We start from the raw sequence: 22,185 nt of genomic DNA, 5'->3' as shown, positions 1-22,185 counted from the left end.
TTGAGCCATTGTAACCTGCTGTATTTCAGAAGCCTTGCTGGACTGTGAGAGAGAGGATTTGGCCAGGGAAGCAGGTGCTTTGTTCATCTTTACCTTTTATTGTTCTGGCAACCCTCTCACGGAGCAGTTGCTGTCTGATGATGTTTAGAAACAAGTTGGGTTTATTACTGTAGGCATATAGGCTCTGGTTGGAAATTGGCATTGAGAGGTGGTGAAGGCAACTGCATCTCTTCCCTCTTGTGCAGCCCCTTGCTTGGGTCTAGGGAGGGTCTGTCCCTTACAGAAACGCTTGGCGATGAAAACAGGATTTCACAGCACAGGGAGCATTGGTTTATGGCTCTGTGTATAGTCTCACAAGGGAACACTGTTCAATAGGCTTCAAAGTGATTCAGCCATGGCATAACCGTGGCTGTGGCCACATGTAATATAGCCTGTAGCTCTTTAAAGAGGATTAGCCTTAGATCAGGGACAGCATTCATTGCTGGATTTCATGTAAAGTAGAATATGCTAATGAAATGGAAATGTCTACAGCAAACATTGCGTAATATTGTAAACCTCAAAATTGAGCATTGTGTCTTGATATCTCTGCTGGAAGTCAAACATTCATATTCTGTTTGTTACTTGAGGAAAAACTGAAGTTTGTAATATCATCAGAAGCTCTCTAGGGTAAATTAAGATCTAGTTTGCAGTTTCACAAGCAAAGTTAAAAAGATAACAACAAACATTTGAAGGTAGATTTCACACGCTGTTGAATGCTTTAATGATGTCATAGCTCTCCAACACAGACAAAATCCACCACATCTTAAAATATCTTCATTTGGGTTTTCTGCAACTTGGTTTGATCCTGTGTTCCCTCCCTGTCTGTCCTTGTGTTGCTTTAAACACCATGTTTGGGCTTACAATAGTTTCAGCACCAGTCCTGCAGAGACACAGTATTTCCAACGTGTTTCTGAGCCATTTCATCTTTTTAAGGCACTTTCTGTCTGTACATCACCCTCAGTTGGCAGTCCAGTAGGCTTGATCTGGCTCTCCTGTTTCAGTTTTACACCAGACTTTTGAATGCTTGAAGTTTAATATTGTATATATGTAAGAAAAGCTCCCATACTTCAAGGGAACCTGTGATTCAAACTGTCTGACTTGAGATGATGTCAAAGATTTTATTTGCAGAAGGTCATGAACGTCTCTCAGAAAATTGTTTTAGTGGGAGCACTGGGAAATCACTGGCTGCTTCTGAAAGTCTGTTTTGTTGTTGCATGTAAAGGGACATGTTCTTACTGTATTAATGCACTGTAGGTAGTTTATTAAACCTAGAATCATCTTTATTTTTAATGTCATGTCTTTGTAAGCTTCACAGGGAATTTGTTACACTGATACAAAGCTGACTCAGTGCCTGAACTTGAAACCTTTGCCCGTGGAAGCATTTAGAACTGCTATGGGTGCTTTCCTTCTCACACAAGTAAGCAGGCATTCGTGTGAGGCTCTGTCTTACCAGCCCAGCGGTGTGTATTTGTGGCCTGGGGTTTGATGCCCACGCAGCACATTCAGACAAATGCTAGATATAAAATACATTGATAGACATTATATACCCTGATGGGCCATTTTGCTTTTGTGTACTTACAAGTGATGACTTGAAGTGCCTCATCCCAGTCTGCTGGGGGATAAAAGTCCAAAGAAAACCTTTGGGAAGAAGATCCTTCTGGCTCTGTTTTCAAAACATGTGCTTTCATTACTTAGTAGTTTTTTCTCTCCCCACAGCTCTGTGTCTTAGAATTTTGTTGTTCTGGGATTTATTTTTTATGGTGGAGGATAGGATGGTTTTGTTGTGGTTTTTTTTTTTTTTTATTTTGCCGTTTGGAAGGGTATTTTTCTGTAGACATGGAGGGTGGTGTTACATATTCATGAAAGAGAAGTCTTTCCAGCCCCTGCTCACAATGACAAAGACTTAGCTGTTTCACACAGCAAGCTGACTGGAATTGTGTGGGGCCTGCCTGACCAGATTAGAGCAAACAGCAAGCTTATTCCTCAAGTCGTCAAGCCTCCCCTTCCTAACAATTTCCCCAATTGTCATTTTGACAAGGCTGTCATTAGGTGATGGCTTCTTTTGGCCATTTTCAGATAAAGATAATTTCCTTAACTTCCATTTTATTTGACAACAAGTAGTTTGGGAGAGAAAGGAAGTGCTTCAGTAGTTTATGGATTAAGGGTTTGTCACTTCAAAGGCATCTTTGATCTAAAAATATGTGCTGTACCAAATTCATTATGTCTTTTTTTTTTTTTTAAGAACTTTCTAATTTATTGATCTGCCCCTCAATTATTCCCTTTTTTGCATCCCCTAGTAGTACATGAGATAGCAATGGCGAGGGGAAGGCACCCAAATGGCCTCTCTGAAAAGTCATGACCAGGGCAAAACAACAGGTGCTTTTGTTTGGCACCCAGTGCTGGCTCTGTCGCAGACTGGTTTTAGCCAGAGGTCCTGCCTGCTCTTCCCATGGGAGGGGTATACAGCTGGGTGTAGGGCTCGGTTAAGAACTGGGGGACAGAGAATACGTTTCCTAAGGAGTGGCTTATTTCATGTTTTGTATTTGTCTGGGTCACTCCTCTGGTAAAAATGAATGGCCTAAAAACACGGATCTAGGGCAGTGAGCATTTAGCAAACTGGAGATGGGTTTTGATTCCCCAGTACCCTCTTCTGCCAGCTCCATGTGGCAGTTGTCATGGGCTTATATGGCTTTCTGTGGGTTATGTCTCCCCTCACCTCCTGCCCCGCTGGGACCCTACACCCTGACTGCTCCCTACAAAAATGCTGACAAACGACTTTCTCTGATTAAGGGTAGTTTTGAAGTCAAACTCTGGAGCTCCTTTTTTTTTTTTTTTTTTTTTTTTTTTTTTTTTTTTTTTTTTTAATAGGAGTATAGGGGTAACTTTACTGAAGCTCTGTTTTGTGTCTGTGCTGTACTAAGAAATCGCAAACCTCATTCTAACAAACAAAACCAGAAAAGCGCTTTTCCTGGTCTGTTTCCGACTTAAATGCTCTTCCAGAAAGCACTTAGCTCAGCTTTGGAGCAGGCAGGTGCAGTGGCTGTTGAGTATTTTGCTTACCTGACCCCATCTACCCGAGGAGGCATGCTCAGAGTTGGACTTGATGATCCTTATGGGTCCCTTGCAGCTTAAGATATTCTATGATTGCTAAGTGCAGGTCTGCACGGCCAGTTTCTCTTTGGCACTTGTTTGCAGTGTTGCAGGGAGAGCAGGATGTGGTGGGGGTTTGAATATGGATCAAGAGCTGGGCTTTTGCAATGTCTGCCTTAGCTGTGTCAGGCACTGGGCTTCATTTTGACCCCCTCCTCTGCTTTTTAGGACTGACAAAACTCTGTTCTTTGCTACAGCAGTGTAAATCTGTTGCGTAAGCCCATTACACTAGCCTTATGCAGGCTTAGCTGATGCTAGGATTTGTTCTGAATTAATATTAATATCTGTTCTACCTAATTACTTCAGCTTTTTCTGTAATGTTACCTCCATATTATACCCAGCCGGCTAACCACCTTCTTGCTGCTGGAGGCTGTTCTTGATCCCATTTCTAAACACAAGCACTTCTGCTTCAGCTCTGGCTGGGGTAGCTGTGCAGAGGCTGGCTTTTTTTTTTCCCCTTTTGCCTGCTAATTGGCTGAGACCACCAGAATTTGGAGGACACAGATGTCACTGATAGTTTGCCTAGGGAGCACATTCATGCCCATCTGTTGCAGTCTAGAAGGCTGTTCATATATCCACAAGGCCTTCATTTAATTCTTGTCAGAAAGTAATGTAAATCCAGTTTACCTCAGAGGTCACAGCCAAGATTTATGCCAATGAGCCCCCTGCAATTTACACACACTGTAGTTGTATAGGATGAAAAGAAAGCCTTTCATGTTGGTGCATATTAACAAGAAAGCTTGCCTTAGGAGAAGCTTTTTGATTGAGGTTCTTCCTTATTTTAATACAGCCAATGCCAGTTGGTATATCCAGCTTTACCAAAAGAAAACATCTAATCTTTAAGCCAGGGAAGTAAACGAAATAAATAAATAAATAAATAAAGCCCCTAGCAAATCAATTTTTTTCTTTTAAAACATCTTTTCTCTTTCATGTGGCAAAGCCTCTGCGTACTGAAAAGAAGGGTAAATGCTGTAGGAAAACATAAGCATGTGTGCATTGAAATAGGAAACTGAATTTGCTTTCAGTAGAAGATGATAGTTACTCAATCACGGAAACATTTGCTAAATTGTTGTAAGCATGTTTTCTTTTTCTGGTGGTTCCCCCCCCCCCCCCCCCCCCAAGCTGCCAAGTCTGAAAATAAAGTTTAACCTGTTATTTTTGACACATCTAATGGGAAGGACTCCAGAAGCTTTATGTGCAAATCCACAGGAGGGAGAGCAGCTGAAGATGCTGTGCGATGTGCATGTTCCCTGTTACCTACTGAAGAAACAAATGCCAGCTTCAATGTTCGTTCACTCTTCTAGGGACAGTCTTTTTCAAATTTTTCAGTCTCCCTGCAGAAGGCAAGGGGACACAAAATACCATAACAGGGAGTGAAGATGACACCATAACTCAATCAGCTTCAGGAGGTGGTTGCAGCTAGAATAGATCCAGCACTACCTCTGTGTTTCACCCCTGTCCTCCTTGTTTGTCAGAAGACTCCACCATCTTAAAGACCCTCCCTAAAAATCAGTGTGGCTTCGTTGACCTTAGTGAAGCTATGTGTAGATAGGCCACAGTGCAGCATGAGAGTTCTTTATTAGAACAAGAAAACTGGATTTCACAGAGTCGGAGGCAAGGGTTCCTACCTCAGCATACACAAAAAATGCTGACTCACCACATGGTGTTGGCGTGGCTAAAGTGTAAGGGAAAGCCTGTTGAATTAGGCTGGAGGGAAAATCTAGAACTGCAAGTGGTGCAGATACTTGAATTGAAAAATAGCTGTTAAGAAAGAAATGCTTTTAAGTACTTTGGTTATTAAAGTTGCTTGTAAGAGCAGGTGCTGAAAAGTAGCACACAAAGATTGATCAGGATGTGCCAACAAGATTACAAGGGGGTTTCAGCGTTGGGCACCTCTGCTTTTTGAGGCCCAGTGTAGTTTGAGAGTTTCCTTTCATTTATACCAGCTCTGCTCAGAGGGATCCTCCTCCCTTTTCCTCCTTCCTTTTCCCTAGTTTGTCAGGCTGGTGGATTTTACTGTGGCAAACACGTTCAAATGTTACAGGCATGAAAGTCAGTATCATTTGCTTGGGTTCATAATGACCGGAGTGGTTTGGGATTAGGAGGGAGGAGAGCAAGGCATCGAAATGAAAACAGGGCTCAGATTCTAAGTTCCAGCGTAGCACTTAAAATAATTAAAATGTTTATTTGAAAGTCAAAACAGCCTCAGTCATAAATAACTATCCATTCCTTGATTGATTGTGTCGAGTCCCAACTGAGAGCTCTGGGAATAAGGTTTATTTGCTCCCTGTTGGGATTAATCCATAAATGTAGTCTCCACATGGAACTCATCAGGTCTTTGCTTCCTCTTCATTAGTCTCCCTGGAACTGGAGGGTAGCTTGAATAAGATGAAAATTAGGATAATATATTTTCAGAGAGAAAAGGTCTGGTGATCTCTAATTTGTGTTTCAGGACCATAATGCTGTGGAAAATTTCACAAATTATGTTCTCTGAGAAACCAATGCTTGTTATGCTTGCCATATTTGAAGTTTGAATGCAGCCATTGCATCTTCTTTTTCTAAAAGCCTCCAAAGCTAATTGCAATCTTAAACTAGCTAGATTGACTCCCAGGCTTCCTTCTATCCACAGTAGAACTTACAATTCCTTTCTCTTGACAGATCTTTTGGTCTGCTAGCCCAAGGGCTCTGAAATGTCACAGTATGGCCCATTTCTTATTAAAGAGATCATTTCACTGTAGCCCACCCAATTCCTCCCTCCCTCCCTCCCACTTGTTCTGAACCCCAACCCTGACTAGAAAGCAACCACAAAAATTATTTTCTCATCCCCTGAGACCTCTGTACATTTTTTTTCATCATATTTGATGCAAGAAGTTATTTTAATCCAGGCTCCAACCAGAAATGGTACAGATAGTTTTTCATCATTTCTGTTTTAAAGTGTCTGATGATTACATCAACCATAAAAGAACTACTCTGTGTCCAAAGCTGGTGTAAAGGAGCTTTCCTGTCACTAAAAAATGCTTGTCTTCAATCTGATGCAAAATTGGTTTTATTATGTTTTGAAAGTGGTAGCTACAGCGTTTGTTTGTGTGCCCTTAGAAAGCATTTTTGCCTAGATTGTTTTGCAGCATATCAAGCCGCAATTTTTATCACTTCAAAACTGTAGTCTCCTTAAAGTACCATTTGTTAGGATTTTACGGTACTTTAAGCAAGCTAATTAGCAAGCATTAAGAGGGTTCTAAAGGCCTCTAGAAGTTTTTGCTAGTTCTGCTGTTTGGCTTTAGTCTCAGGTCCTGCATTTGCCCCAGGTCCGTAAGCTGTGTGCTTGGTTATTTTCACATCCCAGCTGTCATTCAGTGCTACAGCTGTCACAAAACACAACTTAGAAAGTGGCATCTGTGTAAAGGATGCTGCTATAGTTTAAAGCTCTTTGGTGCGTTTTAAGCTGATTTTATGATGCGAGTCATTGTCCCTAGTGATGGGTCTCAAAAGGCTACCTTCCTTCTGAGTGCTAATGTACAGTTTATTGCACTTTTCTGTATGGTTCCAGCACTTTGTTGCTGCTGCTGTTGTAAATCATTATTTTTATTACTTTAGGTGTCCTTGCTGTTTATTCAGTTCTTTGGAAAAATGTACTTGAAGAAAAAATTCTTGCTTGCTGACATTCATATATCACTGTTACAGATCTGGCAGTTTCCCGGTGAGTTAAATCTTTACAATCCTAGGAAGCCAAGTGCTGTACTTCTACACTAATTTAAGCTACCCCACTAAGCCCCGTCAGTTCTTTGTGAAACTGGCAGTCTGTGTGGCTCACAAAGCCACGGGGCCCTCCTGCTTACAGTAAAGACCCAATGTGATCTTCCAGTCTGTAGCACTGCAGCCTTCCAGCCTTTCCATGAGCTGGGTTCAAAAGACTATTTTTGGGGTCTGGACTGCAACATAGATAAGTTGGAACATGTCTGTAAGCTCCCTTGGGTGCTTTCAATGCCATGTTATTTTTTGTAAAGGCAAGTATCTCAGCACTTGTTTGCTTTAGAGCATCTTCATAGAAAATTGTATTTGTGAGCACATCTTTACCAGGGCTGTGAGGTGGCAGTCGAACGCAGGCTTCTTCCGACATGGATCTGCGTGCTCGTGAAGCAGTCTCCTCCACTCAGTCGGACTAATGTTTGCAGTGAATCTGAGATACATGTGTATGTGCTCAGTGGTTACCGGAGAGGACTCCCTAGAAAACGAGATTTTTAAGAAATCAATTACACAAAGGAATGAGTCAGGGCCAGATGGCAGGGATGCTCCATCCCAACCTGGGAGGTACTCATGGGATGGCCGCACACTCATTCCCACAGGGCTGGGTAATCAGATAAATCAATTAGCAGATGTCAGTGCAGTTAACAGAGCAAGCAACACTACCATAGGTGTGTTACTGTGGTTATAACAGTGGGGGCTGCTTTTCTTTTCCCCAGTGGATAACCAGCAATGGGATCAGCTTTTCTAGACCTGGCAGGGTAGGAGGAGAGGACTCTGCTTTTCCTGAGAGTCTGCTTTCTGGGTGTTGTCACCAGGTTCAGATGTCTGTCCTTGCTGATCCAAGGTCTTAGGGAGAGGGGACTTCTGTGAACTAGGATGTGGACTAGGACCTTGTACTGCAATTAAATCCTATCAGTATGGTGGCCTTCTTGTGGAATTATATTTGTCATTGACAGATAGTTCAGCTGTATCTCCTGGGAGGACCTGGACTATGCTGTAGCTGTGTCTCCAACCCTGTCTCTGGCCCCATCTCTTTTTACTCCTGATGGAAGCCCCTAAACGGGCCCTGTGCCTGGTCCATCCCTTTGCCATGTGGGGGGTGATCCCAGCACCCCATTACAACCACCCAGCTACATTCACGTGGCTCAAACCCTGTGGAGCGATGCCCTCTGTGGTGTGGTCCTGCTCGCTCTTACTTGGAGCTTACATAGACTTGGAGCTTACATAGATGGAGAACCCTTTCTGGGTTTTCCTTCTGCTTTGTTTCTCAATGTCCTGTACCAGGGTGGGGGGAAGAATGCTAGGAGAGGTCTTCAGCTATAAATTCCGCATTTGTGGTTTTCTTTTAACTTTGCCATGCTTAGGAGTTATGTTCTTGGACTGTGTTGAGACCTGCATGTACACCTGTTTTCTGGAAGCAGCTCTAAATCCTCTCAGAGGAAGGCATTTGTAATACAAAAGTGATTGGAGAAAAGGAAGGTAGAAATACCAACTTGGGCAGAGATATGAAGGGGAGGAAAAACAGCAGAAATGCTACCTCAGTGTTGGGGGGATGGGAACTGAACCTGAGTGCAGACTTTAACCTGCTCTCCTTAGAAGAACCCTGACCTGTATTGTATATTTTATTTGATTGTTCTTCCTGGTGAGTTAATGTTTTAACAGTTGGTAGGCTGAGAGTTGTAACCACAGCAATGAAACCTGTGCTGTTCCTCAGAGCACTTTGTCACTGTATGGGCTTCTTATTTATTCATATGGTGGACATCTCACAGGCCCTGACAAAGTTGACTTCACAGCACCTCAGGTTTCTAGCTGCCCATTGGGAGGCCCAGACAAAAGGCCCAATCTCAGATGGCATCTCTGTTGCTCTCTCATATGTCTGACAAGGAGAAATGAGGCACGGCATACATGACTTAGCGTTGTCAGGACATCAACAGCAGACCTAAGAACTGAAGCTAGCTCCTCTGTATCTCAGTCTGGTGCTGTACTCTAGAGACTCCCTACATAGGGAGTTGGACTTGATGATCCGTAGGGGGTCCCTTCCAGCTCAAGATATTTTATGATTCTATTCTGTGATTCCAGTTCTTAACAGAGGATGGTTTGTACCCTCCAGAACATGAAGGCTACAATCTGCTTTTGCATCTAATTGAATACTGTGCCACGACCTTTTTGTGCTGCGCTTCGGAGTGTGTCTGGAGTAGAAGGAAGCCCTGCCGAGGTGCTCCATGGTGTGGATTGCACAGAAAGAATTGACACCAGCAAAACACCACTGCAGTGACAAATCCTAAGCCTCAGATGCTAGGAAATGTTGAGCGTTTAACAGTGTTAGTCTAGCTGATCTTTTGCTTGTCCACCCTGCTCTCCAGTTGCTCTTTATGTGCCTGTGCTCCTGCCCTCAGTCTCCCCGTTATGGCTGCTTTTTAAGTTTCTTCTTTCTCTGATATTTGTCTGCAGAGTCAGTCACGGCCCTACTGACTAGCTCCTGCCTCCAGGCTCTTCACTGATGAATCCCATCTTTTGCCCTGCTCCACCTGCCCTTCCATGGCAGGCTCTCTGATCCTCTCTGCTTTCGCATGAGTGCATCTCTTTTGCCCTCTGCTTTTCAATCTGGCAGCTTGCTCTTACTTGGTGCCATTGAGAACACAGGCTGTCTGCCACCAGCTCTGGGATCCAATGATCCCAGAGCTGCAACAGAAAGGAAAAAAACTGTTTGGAGGTTTAGCTGCTGAAACGTAAGCCATTTCTAACAGAAAACTGTCTGTATATGTGTTCCTTTGTACTTCCCTTCCTATTTCATAGCCTTACTGTTTCCCCAATTTTAGAAATGTTTTCACAGAAGCTGTGTTTCTGACTACGTTGCTTCAAACTGTGGGGGTAGTTTTCTAAGTGAGACCATCACCAAACTGGTGGAAAAAACCTCCATTGTTTATTTTGTGCCTCATTTTTGAAAGCTGCTTGACTGTTTTGGCAGATGCTGAGACGGATACCTGGGATGGAAACTGTAGGTTTTTTTCCTGCATTGCCTTTGGCAACGTCCTAAGCACCTGAAGGACTTGCAGTGGAAAAAGTATGGCAGGCCAGACACCTGGATGAATGTAGAGAGCTAGCCTTGGATAGAAGCAGTCCAAGCAGACGACGGCAGACTTCTGCTACTAGGGACTTTCCCCAGAATTACTGCAGTAACTAGAAAGGGTTTGGTGTTAGTACCTCACACATCATGTGCAAGTTGCTCTACAGTGTATGCAGAGCCTGTGCCTGGCTACTGCCTGCTGACCTCCTCAGTCCTGAGCTGCGGGTGTTCGTGGGTGACCCTGCCCCAAAGGGTGCTCAGCAGCACCCAGGCAATGCTGGTGTCAGCAGGGCTTCCCGAGGGTGGGGGCATGAGGTGGGCAGCCTGGGGAGGCGGAGGGACGATGTTGATGCGCGAGGTGGGAAGGAGAGGTTATCAGGTTTGGAAAGGCTCCTGAGAGCTGATCTGATTGTGGGAGACCTGGCTGTGACAAAAAAAACCCCCACACTTGTGTATGTTTGGTAAGATGGTCGAAAGCCCCAGACCTTTCTGTCTGTCACAGAGCTGGTGAAGCTGTCATCAGCTCCAGTGCTCGGCCTGTGGCTTTGTGAGGTGAGCTCCTGCTGCATGCTGCAGCATCAGTAAAAAGACTTTTCATTCTGGTGGGTTCCTTCAAAGACCATTTTTGCTCCACTATCTCAACCCAACCGTGGTAGGATGCCGTATTATTGTGGCACGAGTGGGGCTAGTAGTGTGAGAGGAGGTGAAAGTAATGTGCTCCCTTGCCCCGGGGTAAAAGACCCTGTGGTCTGGTAAATGCATGCAGCATCCTCCACGAGTTCAGAGCGTGCACGGCTCTGCCATTCAGTCCTGGCTAACAGTGTGCGACAGCCTGAGCCTCCAAGGTGCAGGGGGCTTCTGCCCAGCCTGGTTAGTCACTTTACTGCTTGGGGTTTCCCAGCTCCATTGAAGAGCCCATCCTTTCTCCCTGGTACCTCAGAGATGCTCGCCTCACACAGTTTGTCACTGAGACCCTGCAGTAATTTCACACACTCCTCTAATAAAGTCCTCCGAGGCTGTCATGTATTTTCATGTATTTCCCCTATTATTTCTCCCTGCTTGAGCCTTTCAGATAATTGATGATACTTTAGTTAATCATTTTCCCCCTCCTTTGTTCGCCAGGTACCTCAGCCTTGAAGGGATCCTTTTCATTTAGAATCCGTGTCTTCTCTTAAGTAATTGATCACTGTGCACCCGGGGACACCCAATTCACAGCCGAGTGGGATCAGCCTTCATGAATAACCAAAATGCCGTGGCCATGCTGCTGCAGGAGTGCAAGGGAGCTCTGGACGCGCTCCTGTCGGCGAAGGCTGACGCGGGCGAGGAAGTCGAGCGAGAATACCGGAGGTGCCAAGGTGAGGTCCCCAGGAGAGGCAGCAGGACCACGGCAGCAGCCACCGGTCCTCAGCCCTGCCCTATTTTTCTTCTCTCGGCAGATGAGTGTTTAAGCGATGCCTGGATTTCGAGGCCATGAATGGGATGTGGGCTACAGGCAGGCAGGGAAAGAAGTCCACTTTGTTGCAGTGAATTGCTGTCAGTTCTAATTTTAGGCTTCAGTAAACATGAGGCTGTAAGGAACAGTTTAGTTTGGGAAGAACAATGCCCAAAAGTTTGCTGATGCACATAAATTTCAGTTATTAAAAAAAAAAAGAAAGGAAAAAAAGGATGCAACTTCTGAATAAGGGCACATATTTCCTTTCCTTTCATAGGAACTGGGGGAGGGCCTTTTCTGTTTGTCAGCTTCTCCTAATATATTAAAGAGCTCATTGCCTGAATCTTTATCTTGTAAAATGTGTGTGACCTCTATAAGTGGTGTCCAAAGGAAAAAAAAAACCTTGCAATATCCCTCCTGAAAGGAAAATCTATGCCGGCTAATGGCTGGAATAAATAACCGGGAAAGGAAGCAGTAGTTAGTGAGAGCTGTAATAGAAAGGTTCTTCATTTGTTTTAATGCTGGCATTACCTGCTGGAAACCAGCATTTATTTTGGTATTGTCATGGTGCTTTGAGAGTGGTTTGTAAAAAAAAAATATTATTCCTTAATTCCAGTGGAAATCCAGTTCATGTCAATCATGAAAGGATAAATAGAATTGGTTTAGTTTTCTCTAGATTCAGACTTTGAGGACTACATAACTTCATTGCCACAGCCTTTCTATTCATGAAATAAACACTGCATTTGAATTGCTGAACTTGTTCAAATTACATCTTTTCTGTACAGGATAGGGAGTTATGTACTTCTTTCTGCCACACAGAAAAATAACTTCAGCAAGTACAGAATAATATAGTAAAGGATGAAGGTGAAATTTCTAGAGGGAAGAACAAAGGCATTAGCAAAAAACTACGAAAAAATCTGTTTATGTACAGGTTTTCCTTTGCGTGACACATTTGCAGTACTGTCCGTTTTCCAGTTTAGTGTTAATAATGTTTAGTTTTGCTTTGCATGAATGACTCGGCCATAATGTTAATTTGATCTTTAAAATCCTTTGTTTGTCTCGGAGCACAGAGCCGTTGAGAATATGTTTTTCCAACCATCCTTGTTCTTGCTGGGAGGTCAGCTGCCTTTTTCTGAAGCACCTAAGTCTGTTTGTGGTGGAGGGTGGTGTATAGGTTTCTGTTATGGATACTGGAAGATTTTTCTCTTTTTTTGTTTTCAACAAAGGGTACTTTGTTTCCTCATCACAAATTCTTTTAAGTTTTATTATGGCTCCTTAGAATAGGCTCTTGAACTCCTAATCAGGTAGTGCTTTTTTCCCCTCATCCTCCTCCCTCCTTTTCTCCTATTAAATACCACAGAGTATGAGAAATAATCAGTTTAGTTCCAGATAAGGTAAATCAGTGGCCTTATAATCACTCAATTAGACATGGTCCTTCAGGTAAACTGCTTTAGGAAATGAACGATCAGAGCCTGAAGTGATGCTCAGACTTTTCCGAGGACCGTGTTCCCATCAGCTGAAAGAAAAATACCCAGCAGCAGGGTGGTGACAGCAACATTAATAACTGCTGGGGCTCTCTACCCAGGGATGGCAGGGCCTCGCAGGTCGGCAGCTCTCTGCTTCGGGGAGACCCTCCCAGCACAGAGGTGGAGGGGGTTTCTTCGCCCCCCTCTCCTCCTTTGTTTGCCCCAGCTTTCTCAGACCAGGTGCAGGAGGAACTGAAAGTCAAATATGTATAAATGGTGGGGAGAGGAGGAGGAGTGCTTCTTTATCTCGCTTTAATAGAGGGGCTAGAATGGGTGTTAGATGGGTCTGGATTGGGTTTTTATTTCTTTTTAGGCTAGAAATCATTCCAATCAACTTCTGTGCCAGTTCAACCTTCATTAATTAATGAATTTATATTGCCTGTGGTGAGAACAGTTACCTTACAAGCTCTCTGTTACAACTCTTGTCCTGGGAGTTGGATTTTAGCTGAAAACCGCACAACTGTTCATAGGAGCTCCCCAACTGTTTAGTGTGGTTCTAGTGGATATTCTTGCAATACAACATCATTTTATTGTCATTAACACACTAACTGTGTTTGTTTCCATGCGGTGACAACTAGACATCACAGCAAGGCTCAAAGTGGTATCCTGCTAGGTTTGCACAAATATCCGATGCCAAAGATGACTGAAGGCTCCTAGATTGCCCAATCCTTCTGAAGATGTTGCCCTGGTTTCCTTTTCTAACCAGCTTTGTGGCAGTGACCACTGAAGATGCCTCTTTAAAAATCAAAGTTCAATATTAAATAATTTGGATGTATTCTTTATTCTATAGTGCATCAAGTAGAAGGGGCATTAATGTTATTTAAGGATAACATGGAAACAGGAACAAGAGGACAGCAGTAATACCTTTATGCTTTAGCAAGAATACCAATGTCTATGTTATCTCACTGGTTATTTTCATAGTTGCTGTCACTACTATTTTTCCTGTTTTAGTGTTATTTAAGTAAGTGTGACTTCATGTGGAAAAGACAGAAGATGAAGGTAGAGAAAGAGACAGAAAGGCTGTCTGTGTAAGCATCCTATTTCTCTAGATCCCTCCCCAAAACGTCAGTCCTATGGGATCATATGGGGAAACATGTACTTGCTCTGACTGCCTTCAGGCTCCCCATCTTCCTTTGGAAAAGATTCTGGGAAGCTCAGTCTTCCTCGGTCTACACAGGGGCATGAATCCCTCTGTCCATCATTTTGTCCCCCTCATGCTGAGGTGGGTGTCCCTGCTGCTGTGCTGATTTTGCAGTAAGAGGTATGAGGGTGGGAGCATGACCTCCTCTCCCCTCCAGCTCTGCCACCTGGCCACATTGCAACAACACAGAGAGCTGAGCCCCTCCAGACACTGCTTCAGAAGGACTGAGAAATGTGGCTGTGTGTGAAACTGGGATGTGTAATGGGAACGTGTGTCCAGAGCTGCAGCAACAAGTGAGAAAATGTGGGTTGGAAAAAGTGGTATCTTTTTAGAGGTGACCTTTTGGCAAAAGGGCCCTACATGTCCAACTTTCCACTTTTTCCTAGAAAAAAAAATACCAGTAAGTGCACTGTAATATGAGCATGAAATAGACTTTTTATGTAGTGCATGTTCTACAGTCATCCATAAAGGACTGATTAAAAAATATGTAGTAATACATTTATTGCATTGCCTTGTTAAAGCAATGATGGTCCATCTCTGAGCAGGGCTTTTTCTGGGGATTAATGACCAGAAGGGGCTAGATCTGCAGCTGATGATCACCATTAACCCCATCTGGTCAATAATCCTTGTTAATCCACTTTTATTGGCCAGAGAGTCTGTCCAGCCAAGTGGTTAGCACAGCACAGCACACTCAGGCTGCAGCTTCATCCCTGCTTCAAGGAAAATTAAAATGTGGGCTGCAGCTGAAAGGAAGGGACAAATCCAAGCCCAGATCTCTAGCTGTGTGCTCCTACTAGCAGTTGCATCCTTAGTCGGTTCAGGTTGGAGACCTAACTGAAGCTGATGGTTATGTGGGAGGCGAAGGGCTGGCCCAGGGAGGGAGCAGGGCACAGGCCAAACTGTGCTCTTGCCTTGCAAGCTCTGGCACATTGCTGGAGGTTCAGGGGCCAGGTGTGGGAGATGGGAGTACTTTGCCCTCATTAAAAAAAATAAAATCTGTCTTTTGACTCCTTTGTGCTTGGCCTTTCCAGCTGGGAGGGAAGCTGTACTTTGGGTAGGATTTGGAAACCCTTGGGTGAAAGGTGTGAGGACTGGGGTTCCCATACGGCTCTGTACTGGCTGTGCCTGAGTAGGACCCATGCCTGGATGAAGGGCATCTTCTCCTCCTAGCTTATTTTTTAACTTCTGTTGCAAACTGCAAGAGAAGTACAAGAGCTCAGGCCAGCTCCTCAGCTAGTGTGAATTACTTGGCTAAGCTGGCTTCAAAGAAGATGCATCAGCTTTGAACAGGGAATCTCATAGCCAGGCTTCAGCTGCTTTCTGCCACGCATCCATGGGCACTGCCATGTTAATAGCAGTTCCTAGGCACGTGGCTTAAACCATTTTGCCTTGCTATAGCAGTGAGCTCTCTTGTGTTGAGAGAAAGTGTCCTGTAGTCTACAGCTACTGCTCTGAGAGCATGTTGAGTAACTCAAGCCAACAACCTTTTTTTTACTGAATTATCTGTCAAATAATTATTCTCAAGAGCATATGCTTGTTATTCATTATATACCTTTAGATCTTTGTCTAATTGCTTTATGTAGTCTGGGTTTATCTCCCTGTTTGAATGTGGCTTTTTGGGCTGGCTCTGCCACCGTCACCAGCAAGCTCTCAGTAAGAGGGACAGGTCTTCTGTGCTGTTGGCCCCATTTGCTCTGCCAGGAGCCCTCTCCTCAATCAGGGAACAGATTTCCTCCTGTCTCTTGAGTAGCTCTTCACGCCCAGCCAGCCACCAGCTGGTATGACTTCCTGCTAAAAGCCTTTTTAATGGCTGATAGCTCCCATTTACCTGGAGGGCAGAGCAGTCAAGGGTAACAGATGACAGGCAAGCCTGAGGCTGGTGGCAAGAGCTAAGAGCTAGTAACAACTGGGAGAAGGTCTGTGAGCGAGGGGAGGTATGCTTTTTGCAGAGTATGTGCTCTGTTGTAAGTGTTGCGGCTGAACCCACTGCAATATCTTTACCTGCTCTTTGACCTTTTCAGGTTTGCTTCCTGAGGACTTGAGGACCCTTCTGGAGGAGGCAAAGGAAATGAAGTGGCCCTTTGTGCCAGAGAAGTGGCAATACAAACAAGACCTCAGCCCAGAAGACAAAACAAACCTGCAAGATATGATCAGTGCGAGGCTCCCTGATTTGCTGGTATGAACTACAACACACCTGTTGCATAAAACATCCCACTGAGGTGTTGAGGGTATGCAGAACCCTGGCAGGTAGTATCACCTGTGGGTTCAGGGGCTGTTTTTTTCTGCCTGGTGGCAGCAGCAGGTGAGGAACTGCTTGGCAAGCAGAGGTGAGCGGGTCCATGTTGGGATGGGGTCGCTCACAAAGGCCAAAGGGCCAAAGTAGAGATGTGACTTCTATTTGTTGCAGTCCTCAGACGAGAGGGACCCAGAAGCTACACATAGTTTCCAGGTTTTTTTCATTACAGTTGCTATGAAGCAACATGTGTGAATCAGTTTCCTTCTCCTTGTGAAACAGCTCATTTCCATGTCACCACTGCATCTTCCAAGGGAAGGAAAGTCCTGCCCTCTGCTGTCACTGCAACCAAGCTAAGGTTGAGATCAGTGGGAGCTCTGCCTCGCGGTTAGGCTTCTGGTCTGTCTGTTGGCTGTGCAGCTCGACGATGGGTGTGCCACACCATGCAAGGCTCTTTGTTTGAGGTCTTGCTGGTACCTGCAGTTTTATGTGCTCTCCCAGTGCAGGGAAGATAAAATGGATTCAAGCGATAACATCTTGAGTGTGTCCAGGCGTTTGGCTGCTGCTGTGCAAGGAATAAAAGTGCCTAGATAGTAATGACAGAGACATCGCAGAGCAGAGGGCACTGCCTCTGCCTTGTCTAGACATGACCCCAGAAGGTAAATAGGGATTGTCCGTGCACTGAGCACCTTGGAGAACAATTGAAACGTGCAGCGATGACTGTGACTGCACTTACATTGTTTCTGCTCGCTGTCGTGCTCAGCCTGTGCTAGTCTGGGCACATGCTTTGTCTGTTCCTCTGCTTTCACAGGGCAGTTCTGTTTCTGTTTCCACTAAGGTAACGTTTACCTCTTCCCTGAAGAACTGGAATTATAAAAAACTAAAATGCCAAATGTTTAGATAACATTTAAAAAAAACACCATGAATTTGAAAAGACTGCTGTGCCTTGTTTAATTCAGCACTACTAGGAGGCAATGAGGATTATTCACTTTAGTAGGGCTTGCACGATTCATCACCTACTTTTCTTTTTTCAAGAAAATTACTTGACAGGATCCCTTTGAGGACCAAAGCTGGCCAAAACCTAGGCAGGAAAAGCAAGAACTTAATGTGACTTCTCCTGTGAGTAAAGGATACTTGGCTGTGTAAGGAGTTGCAGGATCCAATAGGTGCTTGGGGATCCCATCATGTAAGATGATGAATTTGAGTGTAAAGATTAGAAAGCAGCAAGAAATACGGGTTGCTTTTTGATTTTCTCAGAGGTGTGTCAGACATGACTTGTAGCAAATAGAGGACTGCCTTTTCAACAGTAAAGGTAACATCTAGGCTAGTTATCCCTTTGGCAGGGCAGACAGAAAGTAAGGATGTGGTTTGTGAGGTTTTGGGTGTTTTTTTTTTTTTTTACTTGCTGTAGTGCATGTCTGAAGCCAACACAGTCCTATTCCTCACGGGAAGGGGCAGTCTGGCCTGAAAATCTAGGGTTTGGGGCAGGGAGGTCTGGCCCTGCTGAAATCCTAGCTGCAAAACTGCTGTTAACTCCAGGGTGGCCAAGAGATTTCACCTGCTTCAGAGAGAATCCTGCCCAAATAAAGCCAGCAAGTTTTGTTTGAGGAGGACAATTACTTTGAAGAGCAATGAGAAGCTCAGAAAAGCCAACTGCAGGGCTGGGAGGTGTCAGCCGCAGCATCCCTTCGCCAGCATCCCACATTGCAGGGATCCTCATTTTCCTTGGGGAGGATAGGGAGTGGCTGCTTCTTGGGTATTTATTTTCTTTTTCTCTTTGGTGTGTGTGGCCTTAGACAGAAATTTATGGCAGAGGTTGACCTCCTTTACAATCCCCACACAGCTCTCTAACTTTGGAGCATTTGTCTGCTCTCTCTCAGGATAAACACCTGCAGTAAACTCCCTGAGAGACCTGGCTAGATGGGAGATTAATGTGGCTGTAATAGTGGAGCAGTGTTTGCAGCATTATGCCCTCTCCCCAGGTAGATGGATCTTTTCTGAGATGATACCAATTATTTATTGCTGAAACATCTGTTGATAACTGCAGCTGCCCTTGTTAAACAAAGCATATCATGGGGTCATAGACTATAGGGACTTAAAATCCTACTGCATGCTAGTTTTAGACTATTCACCAACACCCCCTGAAGTCCATTGGTTACCGTTGTCTTCAATGTTTTATCCTGCGGTTGAAAATACTTTGTAAACGTTGTGCTGCCTTTCCCCATGTGCTTTGAAGTATTATTTCATCTTCATCAGTAATTTATATTCCAGTGCCATTGTACCATGGGAAAAAGGGAAAACCTTTTTTGTTTTCCATTTAATTGTAGATAGACTGACATTTTGACCTGTATTATTAGTATTAGTCAGGAAAAGGGATTTCCCCCCCCCCCCCCCCTTCATCCATTCCTTTCCCCTCCACCCCCACCCCTTTTTTTAAAAAATAAAATTTCAAGGCAGAGCAAAGGCTTCTTCAGTTCTTTGAATAAAAAGCTGGGGGGGGGGGGGGAAATGAGGCTGAAGAGAAGTGATTACAGTGTGATGAGGAAAGATAAAAGTCTGAGCAACTTTTTTTTTTTTTGGGGGGGGGGGGAGTGGGGGCATGAAGGACAGAAGGATAATTTAATTCCCTAGAGGAAGAAAAAAAATAAGTCTTTGTCAATTTATTGTTCAGGAAAACTTTTAAAATTTTTCATCTCTGTTTATTTTAATTTGCCATTCTTAGAATAAGCCCATAAACCCTAATTCATTACATTTAAAAAGTGCTTTAAGATCCATGAATGAAAGGCACTTCATTACCATAACACACTGGTGGTGTTAGGAGGAGACAGAGCTGGCTACCAGGGCTCACCACGAGGATGTTTTACTCTGCGAGTAGACTGAAAAGCTCCATAAGACCAGCACAGTGAGTAAGCGGATTAGGCTTCGGCTTCAAGAGTTTGCCTTAGTGTTGCACTTTAAAAAGTGGGATACCCATTGCTGGTGGCTGCATGCTTGTTTGACACATCAAGAAGGCAAAGCCACCTGCACCTGCAGACTTTTAAAGTGCTCTTCTTTGCCTTTGCTGTGGGATGATTATTGCTTCTGCACACTGGCTGAAGGAGTAGGAAGGCATGGCAAAACCAGCTTGGTGGGGCAGGGGTTAGCGACGAGCCAGGCTTTCCTCGGCACACTCTCACTGCAGCATCAGTTCAATGGGAACCATGCTACTGCCAGAGCACGGCTCAGGACAGATTTTGGCAGTATATGCAAACTTTTCTATTACCACCCTGCCCCCCCCCCTCCCCCTTGCTCCACTATATGAAGTTACTGAACCTCCCTTGGGATTTAAAGGCAGCAAATTTACTGTAAACTTGAGGCAAACCGGCACTTCTGGTTTTACAAAATCTTTGCATCTTCTAGAAGATGGTTGGGGTTTTTTTGTTTGGGTTGGCTCTTTTTCTTTTCTCTGTTGGGGATTCCCCAACCAATACAAAGGCAGCCCAGTTCAGCAAGCTCAAAATTCTGTTTTCCATGTTTTCCTAACAGGTTTTAAGAGAGCTTCCCTGCTAGCAAACCAAGCCATCCCGCAGCCCCCATCTCAGCCTAAATGCCCCTTTAGTGGGAAAGCCAACATCTGTATCCAAAGCAAGCACTGAGGTCTTTGTTTTTAACAAATCAAAGCAAAATCAGAATTGTAACAGCATCCTTGCTGACCAGCATAAATAAGGAGGGATTACTTTTTCTCTCTAAATACCACATGCGTTGTAGGGTTGGGACTGGGGCTGCAGATCCAAAAGGGAGGCTGCCAGGGGTTACTCTTCCTGCAGATCTTCGCTATCCCAAGGGATGGAAATAGCCTTATGCTTGGTGACCAGCCAATAGAGGGCAACATGCCCGTGTACACATAGGCTTTGATCCCACAAACCGTGTTGTAGGTTTTAGGTTTTGTTGAAGGACAACACTATGCGCACAAGTAGTTCTTTTGTGGGATGATTCATGCCGTGTTAATATTTTTATTACTTTTTTGCAAGATTAGAGCCTGTTTGCAAACCTATCATAATGATGTGGGCCTTTACTTCATTTTTATTATACATATCAATAGTTCCTGCATCCAGGCTTAGGTGTTCAGCCACGGACCAGGATTGTACCTGGGATAGGTACAATGAGAATACGTGGGGAAAATCCCTCAAGAGCAGGGCTAGGGCCAGTCTCTGCACCTGCTGTAGGGAACAGTGCAGGCTGACCCCATGCTCCTTGCTGTGGATGGGGCAGCACAAATCCTGACTCTGCTGGTGCAGAATCTCATGAGAGTTAAAGGGAATATTGAAAAGAGTAGAAAATAAGGCCCAGCAGCCCTTTCCTGGGCCTTGGCTAATTACATGCTGATGGATTGCCATTAGGGAAACCATTCTGAGGAACATGCCCTAACTACCCTTAGGTGTGTGTGTGGCACTTAAGAGCTGGGAGCCTTTGAAAAAGAACTAAAGAGGGGGCTGAGGATTTAGTTTTCTCCTCCTTCTAACTGTTGATGTGGTAACAGGAGAATTAAAGCCCTAAATCGTAGCCCTGGGATCTTGGTTGTTCAGGCTGACCTTTTGCTACCTGCCTCATAAGAGCTCTTCTTGGGTGATCCCAGTGAAACAGAGAGTGACGTAAGGGAGAGCTGTGGCTGTGGGCTGATTTCAGCCTAGGAGGGAATCCGTGGCACCCCAGCCTCCCTTAGGCTGCACAATCCCAGACGCTTTGTAAGTGAGAAGTATCAAAGATCAGGTGCAGGCAGGAAAGCTTCAGCTGTCCAGGGTGGCCTCCCTGATGCTGTCAGCGTGCAATGCTGCAAAGCACTCAGTCTTCTGCTGCCCGTGTGGGAAAACTACAGCAGAGTTTATGTGCAGCACCAAATAAAAAATGGGAAGTCTGATCCTGAGTACCTGTAGGGCTGTTCAATTTGCTTATGGGTAGGATTTCCTCTTCTCAGACACAGCTTCATGGAGGAGTATTTCCTCCCTGGAAAAGATCTTAAATGTTGTATTACTGAGATTGCTGTGTTGTATTTTCATTCCAAATTAAACTACCTCTCAAATTAATTGAGGACACAGATTTAGGACAGAGACTGTTGGATTTTTGGCTGACTATAATGCTCTTGATGCCACCTTCTTGGTAGGGTTCTGTCACTGGCACTTAGCTATTTTTAAGTATTAAAATATCCCCTTCAATATAGTATCTTGATGTACCACAGGGAATCACCACACTAGTTTATAAATAGTCTAGAGCTCGAGCACAGCAGAACAAATAAGGACTACAAAATTATTGTTGCACCTGTCCTTAGTAATAATTAAGAATAGGTACTCCTGCAGATGACTGTGGTCCTCCAGACCCCTGCTGCCTTGTCAGATATGAGGTCCACAGGAACTACCCCTCAAGGAGCTTCCTTAGCACTTTAAAGGGTTCTGCTTCTGTCCTCATCCCAAAATGCCACTGTTCAGCAGCCTGAGCTGCCTGCTGCTTTCCTCCCTCCTGTGACTGCTCACGTTCATCACACAGATGATTCTACTACTTGCCCCTTCAGGTAGCTGCAGTCCCTTCATTACTGCTACCCAGTGCTGAGAGCACATGCCAACAGCAGCTTGATCAGGGATGGTGCCTTCTCTGCTCAGTCTTGATGGGATGCCCTCTCCATCCTGCAAGGGAGGGAGCTGGTCCTGCCTGCAGGAATCTCCAGGCACTGCTCTACTGGAGCTCTGCTTTCTGCAAACAGCAGTGGCTCTCAGATAGAGTGGAAGCTGAGAGCAGCACGTGGAACATCCCAATAGCAGTAAAATGAAATCAGTGGCAAGTGCAATTGCAGAAAACCAGGAGTTATTCTCGCTCTAGTAC

The 22,185-nt window shown here is 44.6% G+C and overlaps 1 protein-coding gene across 3 annotated transcripts in view; it reads left to right on the top strand.

Moving 5' to 3' along the window:
* Positions 1–22,185, top strand: part of ALPK1 (alpha kinase 1) — a gene marked incomplete at its 3' end in the record, with an annotated part of 47,871 nt that overhangs the window by 7,231 nt on the left and 18,455 nt on the right. For 2 of the 3 annotated variants that reach the window (XM_080373670.1, XM_080373669.1), the window contains exons 2-3: positions 11,123–11,355; positions 16,121–16,275. In XM_080373670.1, coding sequence (XP_080229796.1) covers positions 11,235–11,355; positions 16,121–16,275 — 276 coding nt within the window. In that variant the 5' untranslated portion in view covers positions 11,123–11,234. Of the gene's footprint in view, positions 1–2,897; positions 11,356–16,120; positions 16,276–22,185 lie in introns of those variants that run through there. The other variant, XM_080373671.1, reaches the window with a different exon arrangement.

This window comes from Falco punctatus (genome assembly GCF_963210335.1).
Source record: "Falco punctatus genome assembly, chromosome: 1".
Lineage (NCBI taxonomy): Eukaryota > Metazoa > Chordata > Aves > Falconiformes > Falconidae > Falco > Falco punctatus.
This window is presented reverse-complemented; position numbering and strand designations above follow the sequence as displayed.